The sequence below is a fragment of the Neolamprologus brichardi genome, chromosome 1 (genome assembly GCF_056152115.1).
Source record: "Neolamprologus brichardi isolate AB-2024 chromosome 1, ASM5615211v1, whole genome shotgun sequence".
NCBI lineage: Eukaryota > Metazoa > Chordata > Actinopteri > Cichliformes > Cichlidae > Neolamprologus > Neolamprologus brichardi.
The window spans coordinates 42192373-42210394 of NC_142104.1; the positions used below are offsets into that span (position 1 = coordinate 42192373).

The 18022-nt window shown below is 41.3% G+C and overlaps 1 protein-coding gene across 1 annotated transcript; it reads left to right on the plus strand.

Annotated features, from left to right (window-relative positions):
- Positions 1 to 14185: 14185 nt before the first annotated feature.
- On the plus strand, positions 14186 to 15044 carry LOC148106514 (uncharacterized). Its single transcript, XM_087843620.1, has 2 exons — positions 14186 to 14323; positions 14472 to 15044. The coding sequence occupies exons 1-2, from the start codon at positions 14186 to 14188 to the stop codon at positions 15042 to 15044; spliced, it is 711 nt and encodes a 236-aa protein (XP_087699746.1).
- The last annotated feature ends 2978 nt before the right edge of the window (positions 15045 to 18022 follow it).

Below are 18022 nucleotides of genomic sequence, written 5' to 3' on the forward strand. Positions count from 1 at the left end.
GAACTAGCAAACATCATCATAGCTACATGCAGCTGTCTTCTTGTTTGATGGCAGATACTCCCTTCACCCTGGCCAAAAAGGCTAAAATGACCAAAGAAAAAGTGGAAAACAGTTAAACATGAGAGGTTTTTGGACAAAGTTTGTGTTTTTTCCATTGTTTAAGCACTGCTTCCAGCCAAGAGTGATGCCATATATGCCCCATAGCTGCAGAAAAGGCTAACATTGTTATCTTTTTACAAAAAAACAGCTGAACATGAGAGGTTTTTTGACCAATTTTGTGTTCTCCATTCTTTAAGCACCGGTTTGAGCACCGTTTAAGCACCGGCACCGTTTCAAAAGTACCGGTTTGGCACCGGTATCGGATAAAACCTAAACGATACCCATCCCTACTAATGAGAAATAGGAAACAATGCGATAGAAAGAACAGAAGCAAAAATGTTGAAAGGCACATGAAGAACGAAGCTTCAAAATAAAGTATGAAGAAAAAGGAAAGAGGAACAAAGAAAAAACTCAAACAAACAGCCGGGGGTGTTACAAGAAGCCAATGAAACGGGAAAACGCTTGTTAAACAACAAGAAGGAAATACGACGAAATCCAAGAATGAATATCCCAAATCACAGAGACTAGAAAACAGATTTATAACTGAAACAATGGATTACAAAGACCATATCAGAACGTGGCACCAGCCATCTTACCTACAGTACCTTCTTCCATCTTTCATCAGCAGAAAAGTTGTTACATTGTGAAAGAGAATTTAAGCATCCCTACATTTTTTTTAATTCATTGTTTTATTCTCATCTCGTGGTTATAGTACAAAGAGTTGTTGTACAACATGTACTTTAACTGCACTCATATAAAATGAGTGTGTCTGATGACTAAACCCAACTGTAGTGACACATAAGCACTGTTACTTAAGTACTTGGCAGTTAATTATACAGCATATTTAAAACGTTGCTTTCAGTTGTATATCAGAGTCATCTGAAGAGTGAGCTGCCTGCATGCACAACGCTCACACAAAAAGACAAGAAATGCATAAATGTATCAGAGCTGGTGGTGACCCTGTAGAGCCGTCCACAGGCTGGAAACTGAGATATAAAGTTGATCTTTATGTCACAAGTGTTGCTGGAGCTTCCACACCTGTGCACTGTTCTGACATCAGCTGCTGTAAACTGGACCGACTGGATGAATTTCAAAAATATCCACAGCTGGAGAGCCAGTCAGAGGCGATTCCTGCAATTATTTTTTCCATGACTGTTTATGTGCACAAAGGAAATTTGAAAAGGCTGAACCTGTAATGAAATATTGCTTCCTGAAATTGTAATTCTGCTTTTGGCTTGTGTTCAGTAAAGCAATGCAAATGTAAAAAGGAGGAAATCTGAACTCAGCAGTTATCAGCTGGTGTTCGGTAGCAATCAGACAATGCATCGGCTGATCTGCTGCATTTGTGGCAGTGCTTTATTCAGGTGTCTGAAAGAACTACTGATTTGCTCAATTATTTCTTTATGTGTCACAAAAATATCTGCTATTGTCAGAAAAGGTCATTTTGGTCTATGTTGTGAACATTTTACTGACATGCAGTGTCTTCAAAGTGACTTGTTAGATGCCATAATTAACTTTGGATTTGCTTCCTTTGAAGTGGAATCACTTTTCCAAATGACCTGTTATTACCACAATTTCTCAGACTCATCGCTGCCATGTGCACTGTAATGTCCTCTACTTAGAATAACAGCTATAAAGTGGCATAATGGGCAGCACTGCTGGCTCACAGCAAGACGATCCCTAATTTCTGGCAAGGAGCCTGCTGTGTGAAGTTTGCATGTGCCTGTCTGAGCTTCCTCACACAATTCAACAACACGCACGTTGGATTAATGCGTGGTTCTAAATTAGCCACAGGCCCGGTTGTTGTGCAATTATAGAGGATCAAAGCAAAAGAAAATACCATTTTACCAACCTGGAAAATTTAACAGAGCTGGACGGTCAGCACATGCACACAGACTGCCAAGTAATCTAACCTGACAAACAAAAAGAAGCTGCCAGCTAGGAAATCAAATCACTGTTCTGACCTGCACATCATTTGTTTAATCTATGTAAGAAACACCAAGCAAGGTAAAGAAAGACAGAACAGAATAGCAAACATCAGATCAGCAGGAGTTATCCAATTAGACCATTGGTAAACAGCAACTGACGTTTTTGGAGAGGATTCTCCTCTCTGTATTGATCAGTGTTGGAGGCGTCACTGCTGAGCAGCTGATTGGCTATGGCACAAACAGCAAATTTGATGGCAATGTTCTCTGTAAGTGTAGATGGATATCTACTACATATGTATTTTTTAATTTTTAAAAAAAATATCTTTATGCTTGATTCTGACAAGGCAAAACATCGTAAGGGATAACACCAATTAAATTCAATTATATTTATATAGTGCCAAATCTCAACAACAGTCACCTCAAGGCAACTCACATAGTGAGTGAGAAAGGTGACTAGAAAGGAAAAACTTAATGCATCATGGGAATCCCCCAGCAGCTTACGTCTATTGCAGCATAACTAAGAGAGGATTCAGGGTGACCTGGTCCAGCCCTAACTATATGCTTTAGCAAAAAGGAGCCTAATCTTAAAAGTAGAGATAGTGTCTGTCTCCCGAATCCAAACTGGAAGCTAAAATGACTCCAAGGTTCCTCACAGTGTTACTGGAGGCCAAGGTAATGCTCTGAATACAGTGTTTCTTATAAATCAGCAGTATAATGCATCATAAAACAATGTAATTCATTCACAATAAATCAACAGTCTAATGTAATACAAATCAGTCTAATAAATGTAATAGTTATCACCTTCTTCCAAGTCAGGAGTATAATGCAACCTAAAACTACATAATGATTTCACAATCTTTAAGTAGGGGTATAACGTGGCATAAGATAGTATAATAATCTCACAGTTATCTGGCTTCATGGACAGATAGAGCTGGGTGTCATCTGCATAGCAGTGTAAATGTATGCTATGTCTTCTAATGATGCTGCCTAAGGGAAGCATGTATAATGTAAACAGAATTGGTCCTAGCACTGAACCCTGTGGAACTCTATAATTAACCCAAGTGTGTGAAGAGGACTCTCCATTTACATGTACAAATTGGAGTCTATTAGATAGATATGATACAAACCACTGCAGCACAGTACCTGTAATACCTACAGCATGTTCTAATAGGATATTATGGTCGACAGTATCGAATGCTGCACTGAGGTCTAGCAGGACCTTAGTGCATCGTAACATCTTAATTGCAGCAGAAGTAAAGGAGGATTCAGGGTCACCTGTTCCAGACCCAACTATATGCTTTATCAAAAAGGAAAGTTTGAAGCTTAATCTTGAAAGCAAAGATGGCGTCTGTCCAAACTGGGAGCTGGTTCCACAGAAGAGGAACCTGAAAGCTAAAGGCTTTGTCTCCCATTCTACTTCTAAATATCCCATCCACTGTCCTTTTGTATTTCTATTGGTCAAGTGAATGTATGTCACACCCCAGTGCAGTTCAACCATCTGGTCTTTAAGTCTGTCATCATTAGCCGTGTCCGGGTCCAAACTCCGCTGCAGGTCCCAAAGTCAAACGAACACTGTGGCACACTGAGAGTTAAAAACTGTCCTAATTCTTTCATCTTTAATAAAATGATCAGTGTTGCTGCTTTACTAGGTGGAACAATTAAGTTTAACATCCAGGCATTCGGCAATAAGTCGGACTCGTTCCTGGTGGGTGATGGGCTCCGCCAGGGCTGCCCTTTGTCACCGATTCTGTTCATAATTTTTATGGTCAGGATTTCTAGGCACAGCCAAGTGGCGGAGAGCTTTCACTTCGGTGGCTCTCATCTCTGCTTTTTGCGGATGATGTGGTTCTGTTGGCTTCATCAGGTGATGGCCTCCAGCTCGCACTGGAAAAGCGATGGAGTGCCCACTCCGGGTCAGGGATCTTGGGGTTTTGTTTGCGAATGACGGGAGAAGGGAGCCGGACATCGACAGACGGATTGGTGCTGCACTGGTCCGTCGTGGTGAAGAGGCAGCTGAGTGTAAAAGCGAAGCTCTCAATTTACCTTTCGATCTACGTCCCTACCCTCACCTATGGCCACGAGCTGTGGGTAGTGACCGAAAGAACGAGATTGCGGATACAAGCGGCGGAAATGAGCTTCCTCCGAAGGGTGGCTGGCCTCTCTCTTAGAGATAGGGTGAGAAGTTCAGTCATCCGGGAGGGGCTCAGAGTAGAGCCACTGCTCCTCCACATGGAAAGGAGCCAGCTGAGGTGGTTTGGGCATCTGACAAGGATGCCTCCTGGGTGAGGTGTTCCGGCATGTCCCACCGGGAGGAGGTCCCGGGGCAGACCCAGGACATGCTGGGGAGATTATATCTCTTGGCTGGCCTGGGAATGCCTTGGTGTTCTCCCGGATAAGCTGGAGGAGGTGGCTGGGGAGAGGGGGGTCAGGGCCTCTTTGCTTAGGCTGCTGCCCCCGCGACCCGGCTAAAGTGGAAGAAGATGGATGGATGGATCCAGGCATCCATGAAAACAGGATTTCTTAAATGTAACAGAGTTAGAAGTTAGCAGGAAGTTAGCTCGCTAGCTTCCACCTAAACATGATATAGCATATTCTGACTGAGAGATTTCTAGAAAAATTCAAAGGTACAGCTCTGCTATCACTTCCAACATAAATGAAGACAGAAAACTAAACAGCAGTGACGTTTGTAGGGTTACTGAAGTTGGGCTAGCTGGTATATAATGATGTGCTACGTGATCGCTAGCTACACAGCTATGTTAGCATGACATAAACACAGTGAAGCTGGACGATGAACGCTAACTTTTTTCCACTCAATAAAAGTTAACCTAACTCCATGAGTTCAAGATGCCGAGGTGTCACCCCTTGTTCTTGTTGACATTTGGCAGTGGCCAGTTGTGCTGACATGGCACTGTGTATTATAGCCAAAACTCTCCACTTTGGGGCGATCGTGGCTCAAGTGTTGGCAGTTTGTCTTGTAATCGGAAGGTTGCCGGTTCGAGCCCCAGCTCGGACAGTCTCAGTCGTTGTGTCCTTGGGCAAGACACTTCACCTACTGGTGATGGCCAGAGGGGCTGATGGTGCGATATGGTAATCTGCCCCAGGGCAGCTGTGGCTACAACTGTAGCTAGCTTCCACCAGTGTGTGAATGAATAGTGGAATTGTAAATTGCTTTGAGGGTCTCGAAAAGTGCTATATAAATGCAATCCATTATTATTATTTGATCTCAGTGTTTCAAAAATCTTGTTGTTTGTTAAGATGCAACTCTAACATGGCAACTGAAGCCGTTAGAGTCTCATTATTACTAACAATTGATTTATAGATCACAATAGATACATATCTATATATCTATATATATCTACATATATATATGTGTGTGTATGTATGTATGTATGTATGTATAAAATTACAAGTGAACATAATCCATATTAAGCTGCTACAGCCTCCAGTAGAATTTGTTGTGTTTCTTTTAGCCCCCAGTTTCTGGTACTCGAACAGTGTTCAATATGTGTCTGCAGCTGTGGTAAAATACCAGCTACACTCATGTTTGCTGTGAGGTATTTTGATTGAAATTCATTGCTAAATTAAGTTAGCACAGATCCATTAACACCCAATGGACCTACAGCTCTGTGGCCCGAGGCAGTTGCTTGGTGAGAGGTAGATTACTGTACAGAAATGGTGTGAAACATTATTTTGCATGTTTGGACTTGATGTCTTGCTGCGCTGGGTTTTCTGCAGCCATTGTGACTGCTGTGAATTTCAATATGGGTACCGCTGCTCTTCTCCATGACAGAAAAAGCCACAAACATACAATGTAGATTAATGTTTCTGACATATGCTTTTAAAACACAGTTTGAGTAGTTATTTCCCTGTAAATGGTCAGAATGTTTCAGATTTTCTACGACAGGGTGGGGTTTTCGTCTCCTCCTCTTCCCTCATAATTTATCAGGCACCAAAATTCCTAATATCCAACCAAATTGATTGACATGGACAAGCAAAGTTTTCTACTGATGCAGTTTTCATGATTGGCAGTGCCTCTTCATGACATACATTACATTTTACAGACTCAGAAGAGGAAAAATAACAATAAAGAGAAGGACACAGCTTCAGTATTGTCTCTTTCTTATGTATCCCTTTCACTGCCTTCAGCTTTGTCTGTATTTATGGATATCCATATGCTTTGTAAATGTGCAGATTCATTGCCCAGATGGTAATAATCATCCTTAACACAACACCCTGCCTGTGTCATTTCATGTTAGCATCTAAACACCAGCTTTCTGCTTCAGTGCGTCTGTTATTTTCAACATGTCATAAAAAATGCTTAGAAAAGACCCTTTGCGTCACATTTAAATGCACTGGTTCAGCATCTTTTTTCAAAGTGCAGCACTAAGGGTGCATTTTAACCAAAACTGCATTTTTTTCTAAGCCTAACCCAAGAGTTTTCAGCCCCTCAGCCTAATCAAGGAGTTTTTAGTGCTTCTTGCAGGTAACAGTAAAAGGGAACTCTCCGATCCATCTATTCCCTTTTTACTGATTATCTGGGATGGTTATTGCCAGAGATGGGCAGTAACGCGTTACTGTAATCCGATTACATTTTTCAAGTAATGAGTAAAATAAGGGATTACTATTGCAAAAACGGTAATTAGATTACCGTTACTTTCCCGTAGAAACGCTGCGTTACTGCGTTACTAAAACCGTGATTTTTTTTTGCGAGAATGTCTCATGACAGTGACGTAAGCGAGTGCGACGTTCATGACAACAGCTGTGTGCAGATCAACAATGGATCATATATCGAGTGCAGAGAGAGTATGAGCGTGCAGCGTTTAAAGCGTGGAAGTACTGACCTTACTTTGAGTTTGATTCCATAAAAAGTGACAAAGACATTAGCGTCCGCTGTTCACTGCATGGGAAGAAAACTTCTTTTTACAGCAAAAACAACCTCCTAAACTTCCGAGCAAGCACCGAGTAGCTACGACGTAATGGGAAACTCACAGAGAAACTCGCAGATTCTTCCACTGACCGCTGCGGCACACCTGCAGCAGGGTAAACCTCCGCCTACCCCACTCCTGCTTTACAGGTGAAAATAGAGCAACAGGACCGCACTGCATTGCACAAAACTTGGAAAACAAACTGTGAACAATGATGACATCTCAAGTCCACCTCTTAATGGTTTAAAAAGCCAAAACCAAAAAACCCCCAAAGGTTTTGGAGTGGCCTAATCAAAGTCCAGGCTTAAATTAGATTTTGATGCTTTTGCATGAGCCACTCATACAGGAAAACCCTCCAATGTGGCTGAATTAAAACAATTATGTAAAGAACTCCTCCCCAGAAATGTGAAGGACTCAAACACTCGATTGTAGTGCTTGCTGCTAAAGCTGACACAAACAGTTTTTAGATTTCAGGGGCAATAATTTTTCAAAAATGTCTTTTTGCATTGGGGGGCTTGAGGGGGTTCTAGATGTCTGGGGCCGGCATCTCCTCCATGCCTGCTTCATGTCCCGGGGGGCAGGGCTATGGCTCCCCACACCCTCTATCAGATAGTTATATGGAGAAACCTTTTGAATACAAGCGTGTTCATGTACACAGGTGTTCACACAGGTGTGCACAGACACAAACTTCCTTAGCTGCTGCCTTAAAGCATACCGTGCATTGTTGGTCTTGCGTGCTGCTCAGTAACATCAATAATTATTATTTACTGTTACTTATAGTTATCTAGGTTGTTGCTGTGGTCTCCTGTGACGTTCTCTTTTTTCCCAGCAGGTGATCCAGTGGACTTTTTAATGTCTTTTCTCACTGTCCCTCTTCCCCTCTGTTTTTCTTGAGCTTCTGTTGTCTATTTGTCTTTCCCCTTTCCTGTCCCCCAGTCATGTCTATAAAGATCAATCAAGTGAACCAATAATGATCCACTTGGAAAAATAAATCCGTTGGGCATTTTTCTTGGCCTTCAGACGGTAACTCTGATTGCTACAGTGGGAATGGAACAGGCAAAAAAAAAAAAAGGTTAAAAAAATCTCCAAAAAACAAACTATTCCTGGTAGTTCATAAACATAAACCTTTTATAATTAGCTTATGTCACATTGAGCTTCATTCAGAAAACAGATGGATGTTTTTAAAAACATAAACGTGTGTACATACACTACACGTGCTACTGTCCACTGATGAACTTGATTACAGTGTTTTTGGGTGCAGTGAAATGTCAAGCCAGAGAAATGCTGATGAATAAAAAAACAGTAACAGTAACAGTTCATGCGAGGTTCCCTCGTTTCACATTCCAGAGCTCAATGGTTTATTTACATTGCTGTGAAACCATCCACCAACATCCATCCAAAAACATGATCATCAGCTGGTTCAAAGAGAGAATGCAGGGCAGAGACTCACTGTTAATTGCTGCATTTTACCATTAGATTAAGTAAGTCACTATTTACTGCCCTCTATACAAAACAATGATATTCAAACTATAAATAAATAAATGAATAAAATGAGAAAGAAGAGGATGATATCCATGATAGGTTATTGGTGTAAAAATATAGTTCTTAACAACTGATCGTTGGACCACCCCTCAATCTAAGGTTTACACACAGCTGCTCTAAATTAGCAGTATTGATAATTACCACAATCATTTTTCAAGTTCCATTAATGCTTAATCCACAGTACGCATAAGCTCTTTTTTTAATGCTGAAATATGATTATTGTTGTTGTCCGTAAATTTTCAAACGACTGTTTTGGTGAAAAAAAAGTGTATTATCTGATTATTGTAGTGAAATCACATTTACTTTATTCCTGAATAGAAAAAATATTTCTAGTGGTTGAACATTATGCTTCTCAGAGATGTCCACTGTTCCAGCTCAAATTCAGGTATTAAAATATGAAGTCAGTTTGTTATTTAGCAAATAGAAAACATGACATAATAAATAATAGAACTTTTAGTTTTAAAAAACTTTCTGTCAAATTTGTAAAGTTTTTGTGTTTTCATTACAGTGGGTCTAATAAATGTAAGTAGTAATACGGATGCGGCAGTCCAACACTGTAAAATCTAATTAGTTCAAAGAACTCAAAAAAACTATGCAAACTCGTTGCCTCAAAAACGTTGAGTAAAGTTTTACTTAAGATAAGACTAATTTTGTGATTCTGATTCAATTCAATTCAATTCAATTTTATTTATATAGCGCCAAATCACAACAAAAGTTGCCTCAGGGCACTTCATAGATACAGAGAAAAACCCAACAATCATATGACCCCCAATCAAACTTATTGGTAATGTCACAAGAAAAACAAAGGTGTGCTTGGTTTCAACGTAACTTTATTCTTTCATGAGTTATTTACAAGTTTCTGACCACTTATAAAATGTGTTTAATGTGCTGCCCATTGTGTTGGATTATCAGTGCAACCCTCTTCTCCCACTCTTCACACACTGATAGCAACACCGCAGGAGAAATGCCAGCACAGGCATCCAGTATCCGTAGTTTCAGGTGCTGCACATCTCGTATCTTCACACCATAGACAATTGCCTTCAGATGACCCCAAAGATAAAAGTCTAAGGGGGTCAGATCGGGAGACCTTGGGGGCCATTCAACTGGCCCACGACGACCAATCCACTTTCCAGGAAACTGTTCATCTACGAATGCTCGGACCTGGCGCCCATAATGTGGTGGTGCACCATCTTGCTGGAAAAACTCAGGGAACGTGCCAGCTTCAGTGCATAAAGAGGGAAACACATCATCATGTAGCAATTTCAAATATCCAGTGGCCTTGAGGTTTCCACTGATGAAGAATGGACCCACTATCGTTGTACCACATATACCACACCAAACCATCACTTTTGTTGTTCCAACAGTCTTGGAGGGATCCATCCAATGTGGGTTAGTGTCAGACCAATAGCGGTGGTTTTGTTTGTTAACTTCACCATTCACATAAACGTTTGCCTCATCACTGAACAAAATCTTCTGCGTGAACTGAGGGTCCTGTTCCAAGTTTTGTTTTGCCCATTCTGCAAATTCTGTGCGCCGATCTGGGTCATCATCATTGAGATGCTGCAGCAGCTGGAGTTTGTAAGGGTGCCATTTGTGAGTAGCTAATATCCGCCGAAGGGATGTTCGACTAATGCCACTCTCCAGTGACATGCGGCGAGTGCTACGCTGTGGGCTCTTGCTGAATGAAGCTAGGACAGCCACTGATGTTTCTTGCGTTTTCTTGCATCCACATTTTGGCAAATCCAACACTGAACCAGTTTCACAAAACTTAGCAAGCAGTTTGCTAACTGTAGCATGGGAGATGGGTGGTCTCGTAGGGTGTCTTGCATTGAAATCTGCAGCAATGACCCGGTTACTGCGTTCACCAGATATCAACACAATTTCGATCCACCCCTCAAGTGTTAACCTCTTCGACATGTCAATGGCTGTGAACAAAGAGAAACTTGTAAATAACTCATGAAAGAATAAAGTTACGTTGAAACCAAGCACACCATTGTTTTTCTTGTGACATTACCAATAGGTTTGATATGTCACATGGCCCTCTTCCTATTGAAAAAACAAAAGTTGTATCCAAGATGGCCGACTTCTAAATGGCCACCATGGTCACCACCCATCTTGAGGAGTTTGCCCCCTCACATATACTAATGTGCCACAAACAGGACTTTAATATCACCAACCATTCCCATGTTATTACGGTGTATCCATATAAATGGCCCACCCTGTAGAACATGATCTCTCTCACTCTCAGTGTCTCTAAAACCCCCCCAGCAAACTGACAATCACCTCTAAACAAGGGGGGTTAGTCTGTGTGTGTGTGTGTGTGTGGGGGGGGGGGGGGGGGGGGGGGTGTTCTTATCAGCCACAACACAATGTAATGCCTGGATACTCTTTTACCAGACCATGCTGCTAGCCCAACCACCAGGCTCCGGGTCTCTGAGCTCTAACTCTGGCTGCCAAATGTGGCTCTTGTGCCTTTTTACCACCAGACTAAGTTTGTAGTCTCACCTACTAATATTATTTCATTATAGCACAATATTCAGCTAGGTTACTACTTTGACTTTCTTACTTTGAGCACATTTCTGAGCCCATACATTATCAAACTTTCTACTCGAGTATTTCTGACACTAGCAGCTATACTTCTACTTAAGTAAAAGATGCCTGCACTATCGGTATAAAGCTGTCTATAATTCCTGATCAGTTCATGCAACAATTCTAAATTAAACCTGCACCACAGCTAACTCTTTTTAATAACCAATAACAGGTGTATTTCTTAGATCTTCTGATACAGTCAAAACACTCTGCTTGTATAATGCCATATTCTCTCCCAGCGTACCCTTGTCTCACAACAGGGTGATTCCCAAAGTACGGCTCAATAAACAGAGACTCTAAAACCAGAACAGAAAAATAAAGTTGGAAGATCAAAGATTAAGATATGTGTTTATATAGCACGATGTAAACTACGCGCAGGTGGGAAAGGGGCAGGAGAAGTTTGGAGGGTCCGTTTTTTCTGAAGTTGTACGAAAGAAGGCGACCATTAAAGTTGGAGTTACTATGCCAGTTGTGTGATTATTGGACTAACATTGGTAGCAGAGGACGGCTGCTGCTGGGAATTACAAAGTGCCACCATCGTTCGATGAGAAGACGTCTTATGAAAGTTGGAAAAATGAAATTGAAATCTGGAGACACGGGGATGGATGGTCTTCTTACCAAACTGGACTCAGTGTTTGTAAAAGAAGAAAAAGATTGACAGTACGAAGCTTACACGGAATTTGATCGGATCAACAGACAAAGTGGCATGTCGATGGTGGATTACATTATCGAATTTGAACGACAGTACAACAAGATACGTAAGTTCAAAATAGAATTACCAGACGCAGTGTTAGCATTTAAGCTGCTAGACACCATGGGGCTAAATACTAAAGACAAACAGCTAGCACTTACTGCTTGTTCCACCATCTCTTTTGATAACATGAAATCAGCCTTGAAAAGGATTTTTTGCGATAACGTCTCTTCGCCACAAGAGGGCGACTCCGCTTACTTCACAAAGTACACAGGCAAGCGTGAACGTAGTTCAAACTCAGAGCAACCCCAAAGAATAGCTGCAGGGACTAATCCACTTGAGAAATATGGGAGGAGAACAAGATGTGCAGTATGCCAAAGCACTTATCACTGGGTAAAAGCCTGCCCTAACAAAACAGAACATGTGAAGTTAGCAAAAACTGTGGGATCAAAGTGATGTTGAAGAATGTAATATTACTCTGTTTTCAAACGAATCACCCTCTGATACACAAATCTTCATGATGGAAGCTTTGGGGTCTGCCGTAATTGACACTGCTTGTACAAGAACTGTGTGTGGAGAAAAATGGCTGGCTGATTATGTAAACGAGTTACCTCAGAAAGAGTTGCAAAAATAAAAGATGAAAATAGCACAAGGCCGTTCCGCTTTGGTGATGGAAAAATTGTCCAATCCACAAGTAAAGTGACAATTCCAGCAAATAGGACAAACTAGATGCAAGATGGAAACAGAAGTTGTTCCAGCAGATATACCGATGCTTTTAAGCAAGACTTCATTAAAGAGAGCAAGTGCAGTCTTAGACATTGGTCGAGATAAAGCAACAATGTTTGATCAACCTGTAAAACTTGAACTGACATCTTCTGGACACTATTGTGTAAACTTGGGAAATGAGAGTGACCTTAATAAAAGCCAGCTAGAGAAAAGTGAGACACCTAGTGATGAAGATGAAATTCTCATTGTGACAGAAAACATGACAACAAAGGAGAAAAAGACAGTCCTTCTTAAACTACACAAACAATTTGGACATGCATCAGTTGACAGAGTGCAAAAACTTCTGTCTTGCTCAGGCAATAGTGATGATGAAAGCATTACAATCCTGAAGAATATTATAAAAAACTGTGAAACATGCATCCGATACGGTAAACCAAAACATAAGCCTGCAGTGGGTTTACCCATGGCTTCAACATACAATGAAACTGTTGCAGTGGACCTGCATGAGCTTGAGCCGGGACTGTGGTATCTACATGCCATTGACCATTTCACAAGATTCAGTGCAGGAAGTATCATCACCACAAAAAGACCCAGGGAGATAGTGAGGCACTTTATCCACTGCTGGATAAGCATTCACGGTACACCGCGCAGACTATTCAATGACAATGGCGGTGAATTTAATAATGAAGAAATAAGAGACATGGCGGAGAAATTTAACATTGACGTTAAAAACAATGCAGGGTACAGTCCATGGAGCAATGGCTTGCTTGAAAGGCACAATCAAATCCTCAATGTTGTGTTACTGAAGGTAAAGAGAGGCAATGAGTGTGACTGGAAAACTGCTCTGGACTGGGCTTTGATGGCAAAGAACTGTAATGTACTGTAATGTAGAAATGTACATGGCTACAGTCCCTACCAACTTGTCTTTGGACAAAATCCAAATCTGCCGTCAGTCCTTACTGAAAGACCCCAGCTTTGGAAACTGAAATGAGTACATGGATAGCCCAGCACACTGCAACGTTACATGCCATGAGACGAGCTTTTACAAAGGCTGAATGCTCTGAGAGGACACGAAGAGTCTTTCGCAAACAGCTGCGATCCATTGAGGGCAAATATGAAACAGGGGACAATGTCTATTATAAGAGGACAGACTGTCATGAGTGGAAAGGTCCAGGTGTGGTCATTGGCCAAGATGGTGTAGTAATATTTGTCAGGCGTGGAGGAACCTATGTCAGAGTACACCAGTCTAGGCTCAGAAAAGTGGATGAACCACAAGTGAACATGGAAGAAACCGAAGAGGAAAATCAGATTAAAACAGATGAAAATCTTTTAAAGACCTCAGCAGCAGTGCTTGGTGAGGAACACGATTTTGAAAACAAAAATGGGGAGATGGCACCAACAAACAGTGAACCATTGGCAGTGCAGAAAATGAACCACTCAGTACTGCAGAAAACAGCGAGTCCTGTGATCCAATACGACCTGGAGAAAGAGATCCCACACTGTCTCACTCAACCACAGATATAGAAGGATCAAAACTTAAAGTTGGACAAATAATTAAATACACAGACAAAGAAACAGGTCAAACATATGCTGGAAAAATAATTAGTTGAGCAGGAGAAGCCACTGGGAAAAACAAAAAGTGGTACAACGTGGAATACAGTGAGCCAGAGGAAATTGCTGGGTCCATGGGTTCCATTAATGTGGAGCCACTAAACAACTTTCAAGTGACACGGTCTGAAGATGCCAAGTCGTGCACAGACAAAAACAGAGATGAAGAGAGATTGCCACGCGCAGGCGGGAAAGGGGGAGGAGAAGTTTGGAGGGTCAGTTTTTTCTGTGGTTGTACAAAAGAAGGCGACCATTAAAGTTGGAGTTGCCATGCCAGTTGTGTGATTATTGGACTAACACACACTTCCTTCTGTTATTTTAAAAAGAAGACCACCGTCTCATTCCTTCAAAACCTTTTTATAGCTCAAAACAGAGAGAAGGATGGACTCTGCACCCCTGCGTCACACTGAGGAGGAGGACAGTTCCTCGGACGAGGGCTCATTAGTACCTGACACCCCCGGTTACTATTGCCCCTTGGAGAAGCAGCAGCAGCAAGCTGTCGAGCTTGACGATTGGGCATCTTCTTTATTTATCGATACCGTAAAAACAGCTGTGTATCACCTAGTCAATCTAGTAATCAACAAGTACCTCACTGATGAATGCAACGGCTGTAAGTTCGATCACCCCAGCCAGAAACAGCATGAGTGTCTGCAAGTGTTGGAGGATGACTTTTACGCTGAAAATTATTACAGCATCAGAAAACGACTCCTCACCCCTCGCTTCATTCCTTCCATTCAATGTCTGGTGATTGCCCGGGACATCAAAATGGACCACGTCAAAGTCCGCACAGTGGCGGAGACTCTCTTGCACGAACTGAAATCGGTAAGGAAAGTCTTTGACGCCGTTGCCGAGGCATACGACAATCTGGTGGGGTTGGATGTGGTGAAAATTGGACAGCTACGGTTGGTCACAGAGTGTTACAAAGGAGGCTGCTAATGTTTTCTCTGAAACACTGATTCTTTCAACACCAAAAAAACAAACCACACATTGTACCGTGTCTTTCAAACAGCTACCCTGCTTATTTTTTTCAAACATGTATCCTGATTTTTCTTTCTTAAAAAGTGTAACCTGCATTTTACCACATTTTTAAAAGCATGTATCCTTTTTCAAACATGTATCCTACATTTAGCGCATTTTTAAAACATGTATCCTGATATGGCCACCCTTCCAAGGCCCTAAGAAATTACCTGAATCACTATTGGGTAAGGATGAGAATATACCCTGTGTACCCCCCTAATCGGTGATGAATTGTGAAGTTACAATTTATGTGGGCCATGTGTAAGTTGTGTGCAGCCACAGGCCAGCTGCAGACACACTGCTGGCACTGTGCTGGCCCAGGACAGTTTCAGCTCTGGCCCCAGATGTCAGCCTAATGTGTACCTTAATTAAGCCATGTAATAACAACACGTGCGTAATAGTGCAAAAGTAACATGACAAAACTCTGTTCAGACAGTGAATGGACTGATTCTTATATAGCATTTTTCAACTCTCTCACTCAAAGTGCTCTATACAACATGCCACATTCACTCAACCAAACACTTCCTAACTACATTCACACACACGACATGCATACTGGAGAAGCCAGGGATCAAATCACTAACCTTCCGATCAGTAGGTGACCCGCTCTACTGCCTGAGCTACAGCCAGCCACTGGCAAAGATGAGTAAACCCTCACTAGTGTACACTCACAAACCTGTCAAATCTGCATTTGAAATGTTGGCTACTATAGCAGTATAGTATTGCAACATGGCATTTGGGTCTTATAACTAAAATAGGAAAATAGGAACATAAATAGTGCATCATTGCCAGACCTGGCCCACATCTGGTTGACATACACCCTGCCATGACACCGGTCAGTCAGAATTGCCAGCTTGATGCTGGATCCCGGCCAGAGCTGTTTTCTATGTGCCTGGGCCACATAAACCAAACCATAATCGGGCCAGATATGGCATGCCATCACATAAAAAGTGGCGTCATTGCCAGGCCTGGCCCATATCTGGATGACATACGTCTTATCATGCCAGAAATCAGCCAGCAGTGCCGGCTTGATACCAGATCCAGGCCAGACCAGCTTGCTATGTGGGACAGTGTTTCCAAGATTTCCCGTTACAATAACCTCAGTTTTATCTGAACTTAGAAGCTGAAAATTAAAGCTCATTATGTATCTAAGACATCCCAACAGTTTAACCAATAAAATGGGTTATCATCTGCATAGCAGTGAAAATGTATGCTATGCCTTCTAAAGCATGTATAATGTAAACAGAACTGGTCTTGGCACAGAAGCCTGTGGAGCTTCATAATTAACATCAGTGTGTGTGAAGACGACTCTCCATTTAATAATAGCTGTAATAAAATGTTATGCTCAGTGGTATCAAGTGAAGATTTCAACATTTCAATATGAATGAAGCCTGAAACTGATTAGATTAATTTCTGATGATCTTTTCTGTGTTTCTTCAAATTTGTAACATCGAACATATTAAAGGATGATTTAAAGCTGATTGGGGCTTAAGGTTCACAGGAACAGTTTAATTAGCCAGCCGTTTACTATTTTTCTTTATATTCTAGCTTTCATCACTGGCCTGTTCAATATGACAACTATATCAGATGAGAAAATTAAACTACAACTATATCAGATGTAGTTTAAAAAACTTTAATTTAATCAAGTGATATATGTAAAACATAAAAATAACAAAACTTAAGACGTTAAAGATGGCCTGATGAATATTTGTAAATATCTAGATTGTTGGTGTTTCCATCTGAGAGTTTGCAGGGCATACGCCATAGCTGTTTTAGAAATACGCGATGGTAACATGAGCGTGTTAACTTTAAGAACATTAACATCTAGTTTAAGGTGTGTGAAGTATATGTGTCCCTGAAGCTAAAAAGGAGATATCTCTCCCTAGATTTGTTCAAATAAATTACAAATGTTATTTGCGACCATCCACTGTGTTAAAAAACTAGCTGGCTCTGTCTCCCTCTTCGTTCAACATTCCGAAATCTCGATTTTTAAATAAAAAGATGGCATCACCCGTGAAAGAAACCCCAGAATCACAAAATTAGTCTGAATAAAACGTAATTTGTTTGAAAGAACGATACTGACTGCTTCGGGCAAAAGACGAGATCCTGTGCAACGTGTTTTAGAAGTACCACAATAGCGTTAATTTTCTAAAGGGGCTGAATGTTATTTGCGACCATCTGCTGTGTTAAAACTAACAGGCTCTGAATCTATGAAACCCTGTACAGAGGAAATTCCCTTCTGAAACATTTTTAAATAAAATTCTTGCATCACAGCATCCTGAGACATTAGAATCACAAAATTAGTGTCATTGAAACACAATTAGTAACACTTTTGACTAGATGTAAATAAAAAGCAAGTACCGATTCCAGGTTTGTGAAGGTGCACCGTGAAACAAAACGGCTTCCACCCCTCCACGCAAAACATATGTCTGCATAATTGAATGTTGAGACATGCCAAAGCGATAAAAATAGTTTAATTAAAAACCCTATGGTTTGATTAAATTAAAACCCAGTTAAAAACACATGAACTCATATGACCAACACGCATTGGGGTGTTTCCACACATGAACAAACATAACCCCGAGCACACCTGAACGTGCATGCGTACACGCACGAAACCTGTCAAACAGGTTGTCAAACCAGTTTGACTGGCCGCCATATTGGACTGCCGCATCCGTATTACTACTAGTGTATTAAGCACAGTAAATCTTCATTTATGGGACAGGTTTAGTTTATTTTCCTTCCTGCTCTTCAAAGGCCGTGACCTTTTTATAAGAGCACAGCTGCCTGTCTGCATTACCGTCACATATCTTCCTGTACATGTGTTTATGTGTTCTTTCACAGTGAAGAGATAAGGGCCCCCCAAACAGAGCACAAGCCAACTATCACCTGAATGT

What these genes read in the sequence shown, in the direction of transcription:
- LOC148106514 (XM_087843620.1), top strand. Translation starts at nt 14,186, where the DNA reads ATGGGTTCCATTAATGTGGAGCCACTAAACAACTTTCAAGTGACACGG. An exon ending in GGGGAGGAGAAGTTTGGAGG is followed by an intron (nt 14,324 to 14,471) that starts GTCAGTTTTTTC and finishes ACCTTTTTATAG; the next exon opens with CTCAAAACAGAGAGAAGGAT.